Source organism: Marmota monax, unplaced genomic scaffold (assembly GCF_021218885.2).
Source record: "Marmota monax isolate L192 unplaced genomic scaffold, Marmota_monax_Labrador192_F-V1.1 WCK01_AAM20220418_F8-fsc00125, whole genome shotgun sequence".
In the NCBI taxonomy this organism is placed as follows: Eukaryota; Metazoa; Chordata; class Mammalia; order Rodentia; family Sciuridae; genus Marmota; species Marmota monax.
The window spans coordinates 8,925,194-8,942,558 of NW_026695235.1; the positions used below are offsets into that span (position 1 = coordinate 8,925,194).

General features: G+C 48.2%; 1 protein-coding gene across 2 annotated transcripts in view; it reads left to right on the forward strand.

The window, feature by feature from the left end:
* Positions 1 to 16,376, forward strand: part of Igsf5 (immunoglobulin superfamily member 5) — a 37,740-nt gene extending 21,364 nt beyond the window's left edge. For both annotated transcript variants that reach the window (XM_046439042.1, XM_046439043.2), the window contains 5 exons: positions 1,545 to 1,685; positions 3,770 to 3,794; positions 7,114 to 7,214; positions 8,710 to 8,783; positions 15,995 to 16,376. In XM_046439042.1, the coding sequence (XP_046294998.1) occupies positions 1,545 to 1,685; positions 3,770 to 3,794; positions 7,114 to 7,214; positions 8,710 to 8,783; positions 15,995 to 16,090 (437 nt within the window). In that variant the 3' untranslated portion in view covers positions 16,091 to 16,376. The remainder of the gene's footprint in view (positions 1 to 1,544; positions 1,686 to 3,769; positions 3,795 to 7,113; positions 7,215 to 8,709; positions 8,784 to 15,994) is intronic.
* Positions 16,377 to 17,365: the final 989 nt, after the last annotated feature.

Below are 17,365 nucleotides of genomic sequence, written 5' to 3' on the forward strand. Positions count from 1 at the left end.
GTTTGATATGACAGTAAATGTGAGGTGTTCAAAAGAGAAACTCAAAATTATTTTAATATTTCTCAATTTCTTAGAAGAAAAATTTTAAAAAATCCTTTACAGACAAAGCAGAGAATCTTTGTGTAGGAAGGCAAGACACATATTTTTTTATATTATATAATTCTTCAATGTATAGAGTTCCCGGAATTTCAGCTCTTGTTTTTAGACAAGTATGTAGATGATTCTGCAGCTGGATCCTGACCTGCCCATGAATCAGCCTCCAGGTGTTTGGAGGTGTTAGACACAAGGCACAAGTGATCATCTCTAGCAATGCCACACTGTTCTGAGCATTTGGCACAGACATGGGAATGGCAAACTATAATTGCAAGGTCAATTTTCAAGGAAAGCTCTAAGGAAGAACATCCAAGAGTGATTTTCAACTCTGGCCTTTGGTTCCAAAGTGCTGAATGACCATTAATTTCAAAGCCAACTCCATGTTCCTTCAGAGGAAGACTCTGTTTTAATATTTTTTGATGTGTAGCATCTAATAAAGTAGCACACATTTACATCAAGATGCAACTCACTCACTCAGGGCTGAGTGACAATTGTTTGTCTAGAGCAATTCACAGTCGGACAGTGGTGGTTTGGCTTCCATGTGGCTTGGCAGGGAGAAGCGAAATGCTGGACAAGGCCCTCCTGGGAGCACCAGTGTCGTTCCCACAAACCATGGCCCGGCCATGCTGCCCGGTAGGACTTTCTGTCATGACAGAGGTATCCCATAGCTGTGATAATCAAGCACTCAAAATGGTACAGTAACAGAGGCACTGAATAGTTAATACACCTAATTTGAATTAATTAAAATTTGAATTTGAATAACAACATAAAAAGCCAGGATTGGAGAGCTCTGAGACACGGCAGCAAAAAATCAAAATGGTCTTTTTTCTCTCTTTCCTGCTGTGCCCGCTTCCTTTAACTTCCTGCCCGTTCCTCCTCGGCTGGCCATTTTTCTCTTGTGACCCCCTGACTGCCTGGTACAATCAGAGGGCAAAGCAGTCCCCGAGGAGGGTGGCTCCTGAGAGCTATGGGAAGGCAATTTCAGCCTGAGAACTAGATCCTGCACCTGGCTTCCTTAGCAGTGACCGGCTCTGTTCCTGTTGGCTCTGGAACCTCAGAGTGGCCCCCAGGAGCGAGACCCCCGTCATTCTCCAGTCTTGCCCGGCAGCAGCTGCTTGAGGCTGATTCTTGAGTGAACACTGAAGGTGTGGGTGTGATGAGAGTCCTCCGCCCCGGGCCCAGGCTTTCGCCTCTCAGGGCATCGGGTGCTCCCAACTCACACCTGGGCTGGGTTCCTCAGTAGTTATTTATGGATAACAATAAATATGATGATGGGAGATGCTGACCAGTGTGGACTAACTGAACTCATGGAAGGGACGCTGGCCTCTGGTGCCTGGCCACAGCAGGCTCCCTGTTGGCATTAGTGGAAAACAGACTGTAATGTAGAGCGAGGCAGTCCACGATCCGAGGCAAAGCTCACTCAAATGTCTCCTCTCCTTTCAACCCTGCAGACAACATGGAAAAGTCAGGTGCATCGTTGCCCACCTGGGCCATCGCTCTGCTCGCAGTGTTATGCGTGTCGGTGTTTATCCTGATAGTTGTTCTGATCATCGTATTCTGCTGCTGTTGTTCCTCTCGGAGAAAGAAAAAAGGTAACTTTTTCCTGTGTAAATTTTTATGTAGTTTTGAAGTTTGGTATAAGCAGATGAAGCTGATGAGCTCGTGAGCTCTTTTAAATGACACACTGAGGGCGAGCAGATAGAACTTCCCACCTGCAAGAGTGGCTATTGTCAAAAAGACAGATGGCCAGTGTTGGAGAAAGTGTGGAGAGAGGGGGCCCTTGAACACTGGGCGGGAATGCAAATAGGAGGGGCCATTATGGGAACAGTGGTGGGGGCTCAGACAAAATGAAGCCCAGGGCCACTGCGTGATCCAGCAACCCCACTACTGGGTATGTACCCAAAGAAAGCGGAATCGGAATGCCCAAGAGATGCCTGCTGTCCACGTTCATGGCAGCACTATTGTTAGCCAAGAAGGGGAAACCGTCCAAATGTCCGTCCATTGAGGAATGGAGAAAGAAAGTGTGAGCTATCACACACGCGAACTTACACAGAGTCAAAGGGCAGCTGCCAGGTTGGGGCTGAGGGGATGGGGACACGTAGGTCCAAGCAGGCAAGGTTTCAGTCAGCCAGGGCGGATAAGTTATGGAGATCCATTGCAAAGCAGGGTGTCTGTACTCATCATACTGCATTGTGTGCTTGGAAATTACTACGAGAAGAGGTTCCAAATGTTCTCACCATAAAAAGGTGATTAAATGTAAGAGGCGATGGATGTATTGAATAGCTCTTTAATCAGTTCACGATGCACACATGTCAAAACGTCATACCACACGCTGGAAGTATATACAATTTTAACACATATAAAACTGATTATATATATATATATATATATATATATATATATATATATAAAATAGATCAATATCAGTTATACTTAATAAAGTTGGGAAAACAGTAACAAAAAATGAGACAAAACCCAAAACAGAAGAGCCCTTGACTCCAAAGCCCTTGAAAGGAGCTGGAGAGATCCACGGGGAAGCTGAGGGTCGTTTGGGAAGGAGCTGATCTGTAGGAGCTGTGGGGTCTTCCCTCTGCCGGGAAGCCAAGGAGGCAGTGCCTTTCTCACCAGAGACACGGGTTATTTGAACTTTGTGCTTATTTTCAAGGGTATGTAGCTACTGTGATGCGTCACTGAATGCTGTAGTTTTTTTTTAGGATAAAACCTACCTGTTTGGGCTCATCAGAAAGTTGTTTCCTGTTGTGTGAAGTTAAATTTCCCTTTGCAGGAAAATATTAATGTACTGGTAGAAAGAAAAATAAGGTCTCCTGTTACAGTCTGGATTTCCCCATGAGGATAATTTCAATGCTTCAAATGACTAAATATAATTTTTTCCCCAAAAAGTATTTTTTGGTACTCGACTGGTACCTGCAGAATTCTCCCTGTGCCAAGTGGTTGACAGTGGAGTGACTGAGAGGGACCCAGTGGAGTCCTGAAGAACACAGGCTTGAGAGACAGGCTTGGGGACTTGGTCTGTGGCTTGTTACTCCCCATCTTCAGATTCTAGATTCACTATAGTTCAAGAATCCATTGATTAGAGATATTAGCAATTTAATGACAGCTTTTGGGGGTTCGTGTGTATATACCAACCGTATCTACCATTGGCACAAATGAAACTGATAGAAAATGTATCTTAGAATAACGTGAGAGGGTGATGCTACTAAGGTAATATCTAGTCTATTAAATTTGGTGACACTAATAACTACTCTTGGGTTGTTGCAACAATTAAGTGAGGTGATGCTTTGTACAGTTCTGCCCTGGGGCTCATACATTGTCAATACTAATGAATGAGAGTGGTGATTGGTGGTGCCAGCACTTCTTGTTGAAGGAGTCTTTTGTAATATTGGTAATCAAACTCAAAATCACTAAATATTAATTGGATACCCACTATCTTTCAGGTTCCTTAGGTTTACTTATTTTTCTATTGGTTAAGAGTGAATTCTACTTTCCTTATTCTTGGAAGCCATTGGATGATTTGGTGTGGGGGTCACTTCTTAATACCTGCTAGGTCACCAATACTAATGTGAGGGTTAGTAGAATCTGGGCGTCTGTAACAATCAATGAGATTTTGTTTTTAAAACTAGTATTTTGATTTTTCTATTTTTTTTTTTTTTTGCAGAGTCTGTTTATCAAATTAAAATAAGGTGAGTCTGAAAACATGTCAGTTTTTTGAAAACCAAGCGCACTACCACCACCACCAACAGCACACATACCCATAATTGTGCCATTTTAGGGTTTGTGTTACTCAAAATTAAGTCCTGAAAATAGGCGATACTGCAAAGCACATGTGCCAGCCACAGACTCACGGGGTGGCCCTCGGGGACTAGCACAGGGTGGACGACGGCTGCCCGTCTTGCTCTGGCTGCTTAGGGCTGGAGTAGACGTGTTGGTGCCTGGCATTTGCAGCTCCTTCCACAAGAGGACACTGTGCACCAGGACTGTCCCTCCTGTTCTCCGTTGAGGATGGGGACACCAGAGAGGGTACGCTGGGATTTCTGGGGCATTGGAAAGCCAGGCGTCTAAGAGCTGCAGGAGGCCCTGCTCAGGATGACAAAGGAGGCAGCATTCCCTGCTCCTTGTACCACGGGAGGCAGGACAGAGACTCCCTTACCGCCCACACTGTCCAGCAGTAGCTGCAAGCCCACCAGTGTGGACGCAGCACTTGGGCAGGGACCAGTGCTCCGAGGCGGGGGGCTGCGGACATGGGTGGCTTCCCTGCAGGGGGCTCTGACAGTCGTGGCTAGCTGTCGCTATTTACCTGTTAATTTGAAATGCTAGGACTTAAACTATCCCTGGCTGCGCTCAGTACAGTGGACAAATGTGTGTCCTCAGGAAGGGACAGGCGCTATCCATCTCCCCCCGCCGCTGGTGATAATGCAGTTCTGAGAGGCGCTGCCTTCTGAGGACGCCACCGTGGAGCCATCTGAAGACATGTCCCCGTGGGGCCTGACTTAGGGGGAGGGAGGAGGAAGGGACACCACTCTGATAACCTTTCTGGCCTCTTTTCGACTCTACCCCTCAGGGGGATCACAGCATGGAGGCTGGCCTCGCCGTTGTTGACCATGGCCACATCTTTGGTGTCTGTTCGGGGGCCTTAGGTGACCTCAAAGTATAGTAAGATGATCAAGAGCCATTGAGGGTCCTGGGCACAGAGCAGTAACAGCCACAGTGCAGTGACCGTGGGTCCACGGGACAGCTGGCCGACGCTGGGGCGTCCCATGCACGTCAGCTTCTGACCTAAGCCCTGTGGAGCTTTGCAGTCTTGATTCTCACAGTGACTTTATGAGGCCATTTTTTTCCATTTCGTAAATGAGGACCCTGAGCTAGAGAGGTTAAGCAAAATTCCTGACGTGTCCCCTGTGGGCGGGGGAGGGTGGGAATGTGAACAGGGAGCCTGTTCCAGGGCTCAGGTCCTTCCTGTGTGTGCTGCTCCCGTGCTGGACCAGGCTCCCTGTCTGGAGGTGAGGACAGGGTAGCTCGCTCGCTGACCTGGGTCTCCTTCCAGTTGTCCCTGGCGCTGACTCCTGCCACGCGCGGCATCCTTTGCATCAAAATCACATGTGCGTTTTGAAATTTTTTTAATAGAATCAGTGCGCGTTTATTGTAGACAACAATTAAACAAATATAGGTGTAAGAATTGGTGTTCAAATCCCTTACAGCTCCACGACCCAGGGTAATCATGTCCTCTACGCATGTGTGTACCTACGGGCACACGTGTTCTCATACGCACATGTGTGTTCACACACACGCACACATACGCACACAGTTACTTTGTAACTTGCTGTTGTCATTTGACTCCATCCGGAAGTCAATTTTCTATCAACAATTATTTGTCCACCATATATATATATATATGTATATATATATATATATATATATATAAAATTTATATAATTTATATATATTTATATTTTTGTACCAGGGATTGAACCTAAGGGCACTTAACCACTGAGCCACATCCCCAGCCCTTTTTATGTTTTATTTTGAGGCAGGGTCTTGCTAATCTGCTGTGGCCTAACTAAATTGCCGAGGGTGATGATCCTCCTGCCCCAGCCTCCCTGTGCAGGGTTACAGGGTGCCCTCCGCCCTGGCCTTGCCCACAGCATTCTTGTTTGTTTGATGAAGTCTTACATGGACGTGTGACTATAGGAAAGGGCACAGACCATGCCTGTGTGGCTTGGCTGGTGTTCACAGGGCACTTGTGCCAGGGCTTGGTTGCTGAGATTCTGAGCTGGAACATCCTCAGTGTCCCGAAAGTGCTGCTCAGACCCCGTCAAATTGTTGTCTGCCCCTTGTCACCAAAGGCAGCATTCTCTGGCACCTGTCCCCACATCCCCAGACACTAGACTCCTGTAACTGTCACAGAGTGGACTCATGTCACGCGTACTCATGCACATCTTCCTGCTTGAGCTCCTCACTCGGGCTGAGCCACATTGGCACACAGATGTTGATGATGTGACAGTTACACAATGTCACCACAATGTCACGGTGTGCAATTTATTTTTCCCTATGGCTTTAAGTGGGCGTTTGGGTAGTTTTCAGGTTGGGGCCGTTCTGAATGGAATGGCCCCTCTCTGAGCTGCTCATACGTCCTTTTGTGAACCTAAGTGCCCACTCCTGTTTGTCCTTCTGTCGGGCGCACCTCTAGCAGAGAGCCCTGGGCCACAGGGTAGGCCTGACTTCCGCCACAGTTTCCAAAGGAGCTGCTCCAGGGCACACGGCCCCCAGCAGCTCTCGAACGTTCTCATCTGTCGTGAGTTTTGCAGCAGCGAGGAGACATGTCCTAGAGACACTCGTCATTCATTTTACCAAGTCCCTGCTGTTGGCCACCTGGGCTGTTTGTGGGTATTGCTATTATACATAGCCCACGAGGAATACTCTTTCTAGAACTAATTCTTAGACATTGAGTAACTTATGCCAAACTTCTGAAACTCAATATCTTTAATTCTCCCTCTAAACATTGCCAGACACGGTTCCCAGCATGCTGCCCCACCTTGCTGTATTTCTGAGGTTGGCGCAGGGTTTCCATAAAGGGCTGCATTGTAAGCGGTTTGGTTCTGCCAGCCATCTGGTCTTTGTCACAACATTCAACTCTGCTGTTGTAACACGAGAGCAGCCCTAGACCACACGGTGGCCTGTGGACAGGTGTGGCCGTGTTCCAACAAAACTTTATTTATAAACAGCAGCTGGTGGCTGCTGCTACTGACCCCTGCTTGACTTAGTGGTTCCTGAAAGTGGAGCACCAGGTGGGTCTCATGAGGTCCATGGGGCTCTGGTGAACAGGTTCCATCCCTCCAGTCCTGAGGACGTGAACTTGTGGACCGTGCACACCTGCACTGTGAGCCAGGCACCTGGCTGAAGCTTTCCTGGGGTGGGACTGCATCAGAGGCTGAGGGTAGCCAAGCAACCCGGGTCTCTCTGTTGGCGACTAACATGTGACTTTGTAAAATGTTCTACTTCTAGGAATTCTGAAAAGGACAACACAAAGAAAGGAACTTCTGAGACAAAGTTAAAAAACGAAAATGAAAACTATGCATTCAGTTCAGATGAACTAAGGACCACACGTGAGTAGCTGGTGGGGCAGGAGAGAGGCAGCCAGGAGACCGTGCTGACACAGAGCCGGCCGGCCGGACGCCACTCCTGGGGAGGACAGCAGCCACAGTGGTAGCGAGTTCTTGGATAATGTTTAGAAGGAGAAAGTCTAGAATCAGGAATATTCTAGGACTAGGTTATTAGCAAAATCCACCTGTTTATCTAAAACTCGTCTGTGGGTTCTTTCCCCAGGATTTTTCTATAAAGCCTTCTGCTTTAAAAAGTGTGGGGAGGCATTTTAATCCTTTGCAGGAAGTTTCCTCCAACCCTACCAGACCCAGCCACACTGACACTTGACAAATAATCTGTGCCTGTTGGTTGGGCAGGGTGTTGGAGAACACGGGAGACCCCCTCCACTTCTGAAGCATCTTTCTGATTATCTCATTTTCACAGAGGCTAATGGGTGGCAGAATCTTTGAAGGCTGCCTCCGGACAGTAGGATTTGTAAGGCTGATGATAAGGAAAGTCAGAACAAATCCCTCCCCAGCAGTCTTCGAGGAAGACCCAGCAGAACAAATCCCACGGGAAGACTTTCAGCCAATCAACCCTTGATGAGGATTTTTATTTTTTTTCCCTACAATTGGAACTCTATCTTCAGAAACCCCCATTCCAAATACTAGGCTTCAGATCTTAAATAATTCTACAAAGCACAAATAGCTTCCATTTATAGTGTAACCACAACTTCCTGCAGTTTTTTGTGAATGTTTATTCATTAGTACTTTGAGCAATTAATCAAGCATCTTGACCAAATCTTGGCTCAAATCTAAACCTCTGTTTCTTTCCCACCATTTGCCCTGTGTATATTTTTCTTGGTCAGCTATTCATCTTGTCTCTAGATGAGGCTATTATGTCAAGAAAGGAATTGATTTTAAGTCAGTTTTTAAAATATTTTTATTTTACTAAAAGGATACAGTTCTAAAATTATATAATCTCAAAGGAATTTTTAAAAACAGTATTTATGGTTGTATTAGCTTTCTGTCACTATAACAAAATGCCCGAGATGAAAAGCTTATAAAGAGGAAAGGTTTTAATTTTGTTCACAATTTCAGAAGCTTCAGTCTACAATGGGTTTGTCCTATCACTTTGGTGAAGCAGCACATTTTGGAGGGGAGCACATGACGGAGTAGAGCTCCTCATCTCATGGCAGCCAGGAAGCAAGAGAGACAGAAAGGGGCCAGGGTCTCAATATCCCCTTCAAGGACCCATCTCTAATGATGTCTCTTCCTTCCAAGGGCCCCGTCTCTTAATGGTTCTCCCACCTCCCCACAGAGCCATGCTGAGGACCAGGCCTTTAACACACAGGCCATCAGGGCACACCCAGACTGAAACTGTAGCAATGGCTAGGGTTATTTGGTTCTGGGGCTCTACATAGGAGCAAGCACATCTCCTTATGCATCACAGCCTTCAGTGCATGTAACTCGGTTTATTTTTTAATCACCAAACACTGAACTCATTCTTCTACTGCAGAGACGGCGCCTCTCCCTCCCAAGTCCAAGGAAGCGAGCGCCCAGAGACAGCCGAGCAGCAGTCCTCCTCCCCAGGTGATGCGGACGTTTCTTTCTCTATTACCCTGTAGTGTGAGATTCTAAAATGGAGCCTGTTGAACATCCACGCCGGAGGGAATGGGGGGCAACCTTGAGTATCACCTGTCCCTCCAGCAGTGACTCCAACACCAAAGCTGACGTGTGCAGTTGTCCATGAGCCTGTTTTGAGAGAAGGTGACTTGGCTGGGGGACGTACCAGCAGGGCCAGCAAAATCACAAATGCGCACAGCTTGCCATGTGTTCTCGTTGAGCCACGTTCTCCAGGACTTAAGTCAGCCCTGCTGACCTGATTACCTGGCCCCACAGGAGGCACATCTGTACTTGGACCAAGGGTACTTGGCTCATGGAAGGATGCTGGGTGCTAGGTGCTGGGTGCTGGGTACAGGACATAGAAAAAGTGTTTGTGCATGAGAGATCTGTGACAGGAGCTGGGGAGCTGGGGAGGCCCTGGTGGGACTAGGGTTGAGGGGCGAGCAGAGGGGCTGACCCTCGAGCTGCTCTTACTGAGAGGAGGGATGTTGCTGGCAGAGTGGGTTTTGGGGGGAAAGAGCAGACATTTGGAGCTTGCAGATTCTGAGGTCTCACTTGGATGTGCACGTGAACCCATTGGGTGTGCAGCTGAATTCATAAGCGTGGCTTCCAGGGCGCGTCACATGCTGAGGCTACTGTTGGATGTTGAACACAGCTGGGATGGCATCCTCGGGACGGGCCAGCTGGGACCCGGGGAGCACAGCGTGCTACCTCCGATGGAGAGTCCTTGGCACTTGTTATTCACATGAATGAACTAGAGCTAATATGCGGAAAATGAGATTTATTTCTAAAATCACGTTGGGCAAAACCCATGTAACCGGCACCCTTCACTGACCTGGACAAATGCTACCTCAGCTGAGGAGTGTCTGGAGCATTCCTCGCGGGGCCCAGGGCGCACGGTGTTCTCCCCTGCAGCTCTCGGGAGATCGACCCCACGGCTGGGCTGCAGACGGTGCACTGCACTGGGCGGTCCTGGTTTGTTCTGCAGCGGAGGGTTCGTTAGCCTGCAGGGATGGCGCCCGCGTGGGCCCTGGCAGAGGATCACTCTTTTCTGCGTAGCTCTTTATTGGATTGCCAGGCAGCCAGGCTGTAATTTTCCTCCTGCAATCAGGATTCAGCTCCCCACATCCATCCTGCCGGGGACCTCGCCTTCCAGGCCCTGGGGGAGGAAGGGAGTGCTGACGGATGCTCCTGTGTATCAGGAGGACTTCAGCCATGTCATTAGTGGTGACCCAGGTGGCCATGCAGGAAGACATATGAGGGGACCGTGGCACCAAAGAAGCTGGGCCTAGTGACAGACCGCTAGTTCCCGGCACCAGCTCTAGCGATGTCCTTGGCTGCGTGGCAGGAAAATAGAGAGGTCAGTTCTTTCCATCAAGGTCCATCTCCTTGGCACATGTATCTGCTGATGCATTTAATCTGAGAGAAGACTCCGGAAGGGCTACACACAGGTTTCCTCTGGAAGCTCCAATCTGCCGATGAAGAGGTGCAGTGAGGGAGTAATCGTCGGCTCTGAGGGATGCTCTGGGTGCAGTCCCCAGGGCAGGGTGCAGTGGCTGTGAAGGCGTACACCTTGCTGAGGGGCTCCACCACCCAGAGCCAGGCACAGACATTCCAAGAGCACGTTTCAGCAGCCATTATTTCCACAGCTGCCTGTGGCCACCTTCTGTCAAGTGCGTCTGCACTGCCAGGCCCGGTGCTTGGGAGGAGATCAGGATTGGGTTGCACCAGACAATTCTCCTCTAAAGGCAGGTGGTGTAAACAGGGAAAGGGGAACTCCGGATGAGTCTGGAAGCAGCAATGGAGAGTGATGTTTCAGAGTTCCGAGTGGATGTTTCTGCAAGCTTGAAGTGCTGTCTTGAGAATACACAGGGAGAAAAATTTAAGAGGTTTCTGCTACTGAAACATGCAACCAGCTAAATAATTAACTGGTGGAAAAAGAGCAGCAGTTGTGGAGGGGCTGTGCCCGCGGCGGGGGGTGGGTGGTAACTGCCCTTGGGTTTCCCAGGTGTGCACAAGGCTTCGGGGAGCCCAGCACCTCAGCAGAGGGCATCATAGTCCTTAGGAAAGAAGTCAGAACCCCAGAGAGAGGGACCGTCTTCTCTGGGCTAGAAACTGGGAAGGTGTTTTAAAGAGCTAAGTCGCACTTACAGGAGGAGAGAGCGTGCTGATGCGTACTGGAGGGACCGGAACTGGAAGTACATAGTTCCCTTCTTGGTCCAAAGAAGACACAGTCTTCAGTGTTGTCCACAGGGTCACTTGGGAGCTGCCACTTGACGGAGCCATAGCTTACAGCCACAGGTCAAGGTGGCCCTGAGCACAGAGGCCCCTGTAAGAGCTTCCAGTTGCAGGGCCTGGCCTGTGTGGCTGCGTTCTTGCTGTGGAGGTGATCTCAGAGCTCTTTAATCCACTGTAGACAGCACAGTCCATGCCCTCTTCCCCAGGCCCTCCCCCATTCTGCAGCTAGCCATCTTTCTGTGGGCCAGGATGGGCAGCCAGGAGAGTCCAGAGCCTTTCTCAGTTGCCTTTTCAGCCTCCTCTCTGCCCTCCTCAGGGTGACTCCAATTTGTCACAGAGCTCCCGTGCCGCTGAGCGTTTCTGTGGGTGCCTCTCAGGCCCCTGCTGGCACCCAGCAGCCTCCTGCCCCAGTGCAGGGTTGTGGACTGCAGATTGCACTACTTTGCAGAAACCCTCACTAAGCCTGGGGCCTGAACAGCTGTCGACCTCCAGCTGTGACCTGGCTGCGAGAGCCTGCAGCCTCACTTCTTCCTAATGGCAGCTGCTGGGGAGCTCACTGGGCCAGATAAGTGGCCTGTCCATGGAGAGACGCGTGCCCACCAGCGCTGGGTGGAGCCGCCTGCTCTGCTCTAGGAGGCTGGGGTAGGACGAGCCTGGCTTTGTAAGCAGCAGCAGCTGCCCAGCAACGAGCTCCCTCTCTGTTCAGGCCGGTGCCTTCCTCTGCACACCTGGGTGATCCGTGGACCTGGGATTTTCAGGTGTTAACTGAGGTTTGATTGTGGTCCACCCTATCTAGAACAGCTCTGTACTGTCACATCAGGGCTCTATGAGGAGCATGTGCGCAGGGACTGTCACTTCACTGTGAGTCACAAGCTGTTGCGACAAGCAGCATCACTAGGACCCACCTTAAAAGTGACATTAAGGTTGGGGTCACTGACCATGTTAAATGACTCTGTGTCACATTGCTGCTTCACTCCCCTGGGGTCAGGCAGGGACATTGCAGCTTTCTTCAAAAACCCCCTATTTATATATTTATTTTTGAGAACCCCCTATTTAAATCAGGAGCAGCCTGAGTGCCAAGGTCACCCACAGGACTCATCAATGAGACCTTGGGGAAGCTCAAACTCTTGGTCCCCACCTCTGGGCCTCCTGGTTCAGAAGGCTGGGGAGGCACCTGGGCACCTCTGCTGTCTAGAACAGCCTGGTGTGGCTCCTACCAGCTGAGGGTGACCCTACCTGGTTACCTTACAGCAACATGGGAAGAGGGTGGCTGGAAGGGAAGAGCGGCCAGTTGCCAAACACCAGCTCACCCCCTTTGTAACTTGGCCCTGCCTGTCGCGGGCTCCATCCTGACCGTTGGCTCACTGTCCCAAGGTGTTAACTGCACAGGGGAGGGTTTATTCTGGACCTCTCCCAGGGGTTGACAGTGCTTGTACTCTTGTCCTCTCTGCCAAGAGTCATGTGGACGCCCCTGCAACTAGAAGAGGGTCTAGACACTGGGTCCGTGAGTTTGGAGTCCCCAGCTCAGGGCTGCACACAGCAGGACAAGAAGCAGGTGGTGTTGCTGGGGACCCGTGACCCTTTGTCATGGACCTCAGGCCCAATTTCAGTTACAGCCTATACTCAGCTAACTAAAAATGTTGCTATTTTGGAAGGGGTAGGCACCAGCATCCTGTAACTCTTGCCCATTGCTTTGGGTCGAGATCCACAATGCCTGAAGCTCAAGCCACCATGGAGAAGAGCAGGGCGAGCTATAGCAAGGTCCCTGTCTTGTCAGACCTACAGCATCTCCTGATGCTTTCAATGTGGCCGTCCCTGGAAAACTGTAGACGTGCAGGGCTTGTCTCAGGGACAGCATTGTAAGTGACAGGCTGTGGCTGGACATTTGCCCCACAGAAGTCAGCCACGGTGGCCCGAAGCCACATGGGCAGGGTGGCTGGTGTAGTTCAGGGCCACAGACAATGCTGGGTGAGGACAGTGGGACAAGGCACAGGTTCCCAGGGTGCCTGGCCCCCAGGCTTCCTAAGCCTCCCTCCCTGCTACCCCTATTCCCTTCCGGGTCTGCCCTGAATGTAGGAAGTTTTATTTGAGGGATGGGCTGACCTTATTCCTGCCATGATCAGGTAGAAACCAGGGACATGTTTTCCTGGATCCTCCCAAAGATTGCTTGGTACACAGGGGTGTGTATGTGTGCATGTGTGCCCGTGCTCCCTGACACCTCTCCATCCCTGTAGTGTGTGGTGCTCTGCCCATGTGGGTGTCCTGGCACCTCTCCATCCCTGTAGCATATGGTTTGGCACCATCTCAATACAGCAGAGGCATTTGGGGAATTTATTAAAATGCAAATTCTTGGGGCTCTTGCAGACTTTGTGGGCATTTTCTCTGGACGACATTTTTAATCATGTTTTGGCATTTTAAATCATGTTCCCCCGGGATCTACTTTGAGGAAAATATTTTCATAGACATGGGTAGCATCATTTCTAAGGGAGAGGACTCTCTGAATTCTTGGGAGATGCTTTCGGGGGTGCAGAGAACAAGACCAAGTGCAAGGTCATGACACTGAAATGCTTCTGCTTCCACAAGTCTGTGCCCTTGTTAAACCTTCTGTGGATCCTGAAGCACATTGTACCCAATGTGGGTAAAAACAATGGGGTTTTAGGCTATAGAGACCTCAGGCCATGCATTAAATTCTAGGAAGGGTCAGAAGGGAAATAGAGATTGATTTCAAAACAGATACCAAACCATGACATGGCTTCATGACTGCTTCTGGTCTGGTGGAATCCACCGTTGGGAGGTCCAGACCCGACCAACACTCTTCTCTAGACAGGACTTTCTGCTGGTGAAGTGGAGTGGCCCATGTCACTGTGGCTGAAATGTGTTAGGACAAAGATGGTGAATAAATTTGAAATTTTTAATAAAACTTGCTGTTAACAGGAAAGGCAAGTTCTCTTCATTTTGACATGAAACCATGGGGTGTGAAAATGTTTTGCATCTTGATGAGGTTTTAAAACAGGTGCCCATCTTCTCCTCTCCCCTTTCTCTGCCTCCATTCCTGATCTGTTAATTCTTCCGGTTACTTTAGATGTTTTTTCTCTTTCTCTGTCATTTTGGAGGGTGACATGTAATTGTCTTAAAGCTTAGATCAAGCCTTCCCTTCAATCCCTCCTCCTGTTGAGATAAATAAATAAACCGGTGATACATTTATTTTTAATTAATTTTTAAAATTTATATATGACAATGGAATGCATTACAATTCTTATTACACATATAGAGCACAATTTTTCATACATCTGGTTGTATACAAAGTATATTCACGCACCAATTCGTGTCTTCATACATGTACTTTGGATAATGACGTCCATCACATTCCACCATCCTTGCTAATCCCCTGCCCCCTCCCTTCCCCTCCCACCCCTCTGCCCTATCTAGAGTTATCTATTCTTCCTATGCTCTCTCTCCCTACCCCACTATGAATCAGCCTCCTTATATCAGAGAAAACATTCAGCATTTGTTTTTTGGGGATTGGCTAACTTCACTTAGCATTATCTTCTCTAACTCCACCCATTTACCTGCAAATGCCATGATTTTATTCCCTTTTATTGCTGAGTAATAGTCCATTGTGTGTACAAGCTACATTTTTTTTGTATCCATTCATCTATTGAAGGGCATCTAGGTTGGTTCCACAGTTTAGGTATTGTGAATTGTGCTGCTATAAACATTGATGTGGCTGTGTCCCTGTAGTATGCTGTTTTTAAGTCCTTTGGGTATAGTCCGAGGAGTGGGATGGCTGGTTCAAATGGTGGTTCTATTCCAAGTTTTCTAAGGAATCTCCATACTGCTTTCCATATTGTCTGCACCAATTTGCAGTCCCACCAGCAATGTGTGAGTGTGCCTTTTCCCCCCACATCCTTGCCAACACTTACTGTTGTTTGTCTTCATAATAGCTGCCATTCTGACTGGAGTGAGATGATATCTTAGAGTGGTTTTGATTTGCATTTCTCTAATTGCTAGTGATGATGAACATCTTTTCATATATTTGTTGATTGGTTGTATACCCTCTTCTGAGAAGTCTCTACATTTAGAAAACAGCAACACATCTATGCAGCCAGCAGTGGAGACAAAGACATCTCAGCGTGTTCTCGCCATCCTGAGAGCTCTGCTGAAGTAGTCCCGTCCATTCCCAGGTTCCTCCTGCTGTTGGGGGTCCATGCATTAAAGCCAGGAGCCAGAGTGGCTGCAGGCTCAGGACTCACTCACATCCCAATGCAGCCTGAATAATTTATCCTGCCCAGCTACATTATTTAAGATGTTAAATGCAGCTACCGAGCCTTGGAATCTGAGCCAGCATCCCCCGGCTGGCAGGGGAAACACGTGGCAGTGCATTTTTATAGGGCGATCCTACCAGGCACAGGCCCCCACAGGCAGGATTCCACCATTTGTTTGTGAATGTTTCTGAATATGAATAGCAAAGAGGGGGCTCCTTCCTGATAGGAGCCAGTGACACCCACTGCCAAGGGAGACAGATGGGGGAACCTATTTAGAGTCAGTTCAATCTTGTCCCCTCTCTTTTAGAAGGGATGTATGTTATTTGAAGAAGTTTAGAAATATTTTATGTGTTCATAAAAAAGCCATCTGGTAAAGCAGGAACTTCCATAGGAAAATTGAAAAATAAAACAAACCACGTAATCTTTGCATTTGTAATTTACCTTCAACTGAATGAATCTTAGATTTTGGGAACTGGATTGCTCTTGGACCCTGGACTTGGAAACTCCCTAGAGCGTGTGTTGTGGAGAATAATGGAGTCAAGGAAGAGCACCTTTCCACACCGTGTTCCCCTCTGCAGCCTAATGCCATCTCCTCGGGGAGCGGTGGTTCCTTCTCAAGGTTCCATTCACAGTGAACTCAACTGATTAAATCCATTCTTTTTCCTCTGTTGCCAGGAACCCAGAAAACAACAGCCAGGCCCAGCAAGCCGTCCACAGGTTTCTTTTAATATTGCCAGTCCTCAGAAGGTCAGGAGCGCGACTTTAGTATAGTGAAGGTTTCTCTCGGGACCTGTTTTGTGCCTGCTGACAAGTGACATCACCGGGCCTCCATCCGTCTCCGTAGCTCTGCCAGCATCACCTGGCCCCTTGGACAGTTGGAGCAGGTATCTGGTGGCAGGAGCAGTCTGTTTTCCCAGATGCCATGGAGAATGTGGATTCTGAAATGTTTCATGGTTTTATCGAATGCCTTAAAGTTTCCAAGCAAAACCCTCAATGTATCCTGTTAATATTTATTGTCACTCCTACTTGCTCGTCTAATAAATGGCACTTGACACTATTCTACCACAACATTTTTTTGTTTTGTTTATCATAGAATTTTTAATAAGATCTAAAGATTACAATAATACATTATTTATAATTCAGAAGGTACACAACTTTTAAAATATTTTTATTGCCCATAAGATGGTATTTATGTGTGTTTAGCAGGGAATTATTACAAATGATCAGAGAAGTAAGAAGAGAATGATCAGGATCACTCAGAACTCTGAATCCACTGGCACACCGGAGCTCAGTAGGTTTGAAAGTCTCTCAGGGTCGAATGTTACAAGACCTCGGTCCTGTCTGTCTGCTCCCTGAAGACTGCTCCCACTCCTCCAGTGAGTCACATGTGGATTCTGCCTGTTGGGGGCAAAGCTCACACACTCAACCATCACGGAAATGATTACGTGTTCTTAAATAAACGAAAAAGAAAATACCAATATCTCCTATTGCCTTTCTTGATGCTTTACTATTTGGGTGCTGTTTTAAAGAGTCACATACTTAGAAATTAAGCTTTTCCAAGAAGGAACACAGGGACTTTTGGAAAGAGTTCTCATCTTCGTGCTTGCCTTTTGCTTCTGTGTCTCTGTCCCGCTCAAAGTCAACGGGAATGTTGTGACTAGAAATGGAGGGTCTGCCTTTCCCAGAGGTCCCTTTCCCTCCAGGGTGTTCAGTGAATGTCACCACCCGCTCGGCCTCTTCAGATGAAACCTAGAGGCAGGACTACTATTTTCCTGAGCTCTGAACTGGCTGGTACAGATTTCCATGCCAGTTGGCAATTAACCACTGCTCGGAGGCTCCCATACCCCCAAATGTTAGTGCTAAAGTAGGACTTGACTTCTTAAGTACGTCATGATTTTAGCAAGTTCCTCAAATTTACTAAAAGATGCAAATTCATCATGATGAGGTTTCTCATCACTCAACACTCTGCTTGTTAATCCAGTAATTGGCTGACAAGTATGACACCCCCATGATTTATTAAGTACTTTTATGATCTTAACTCACATT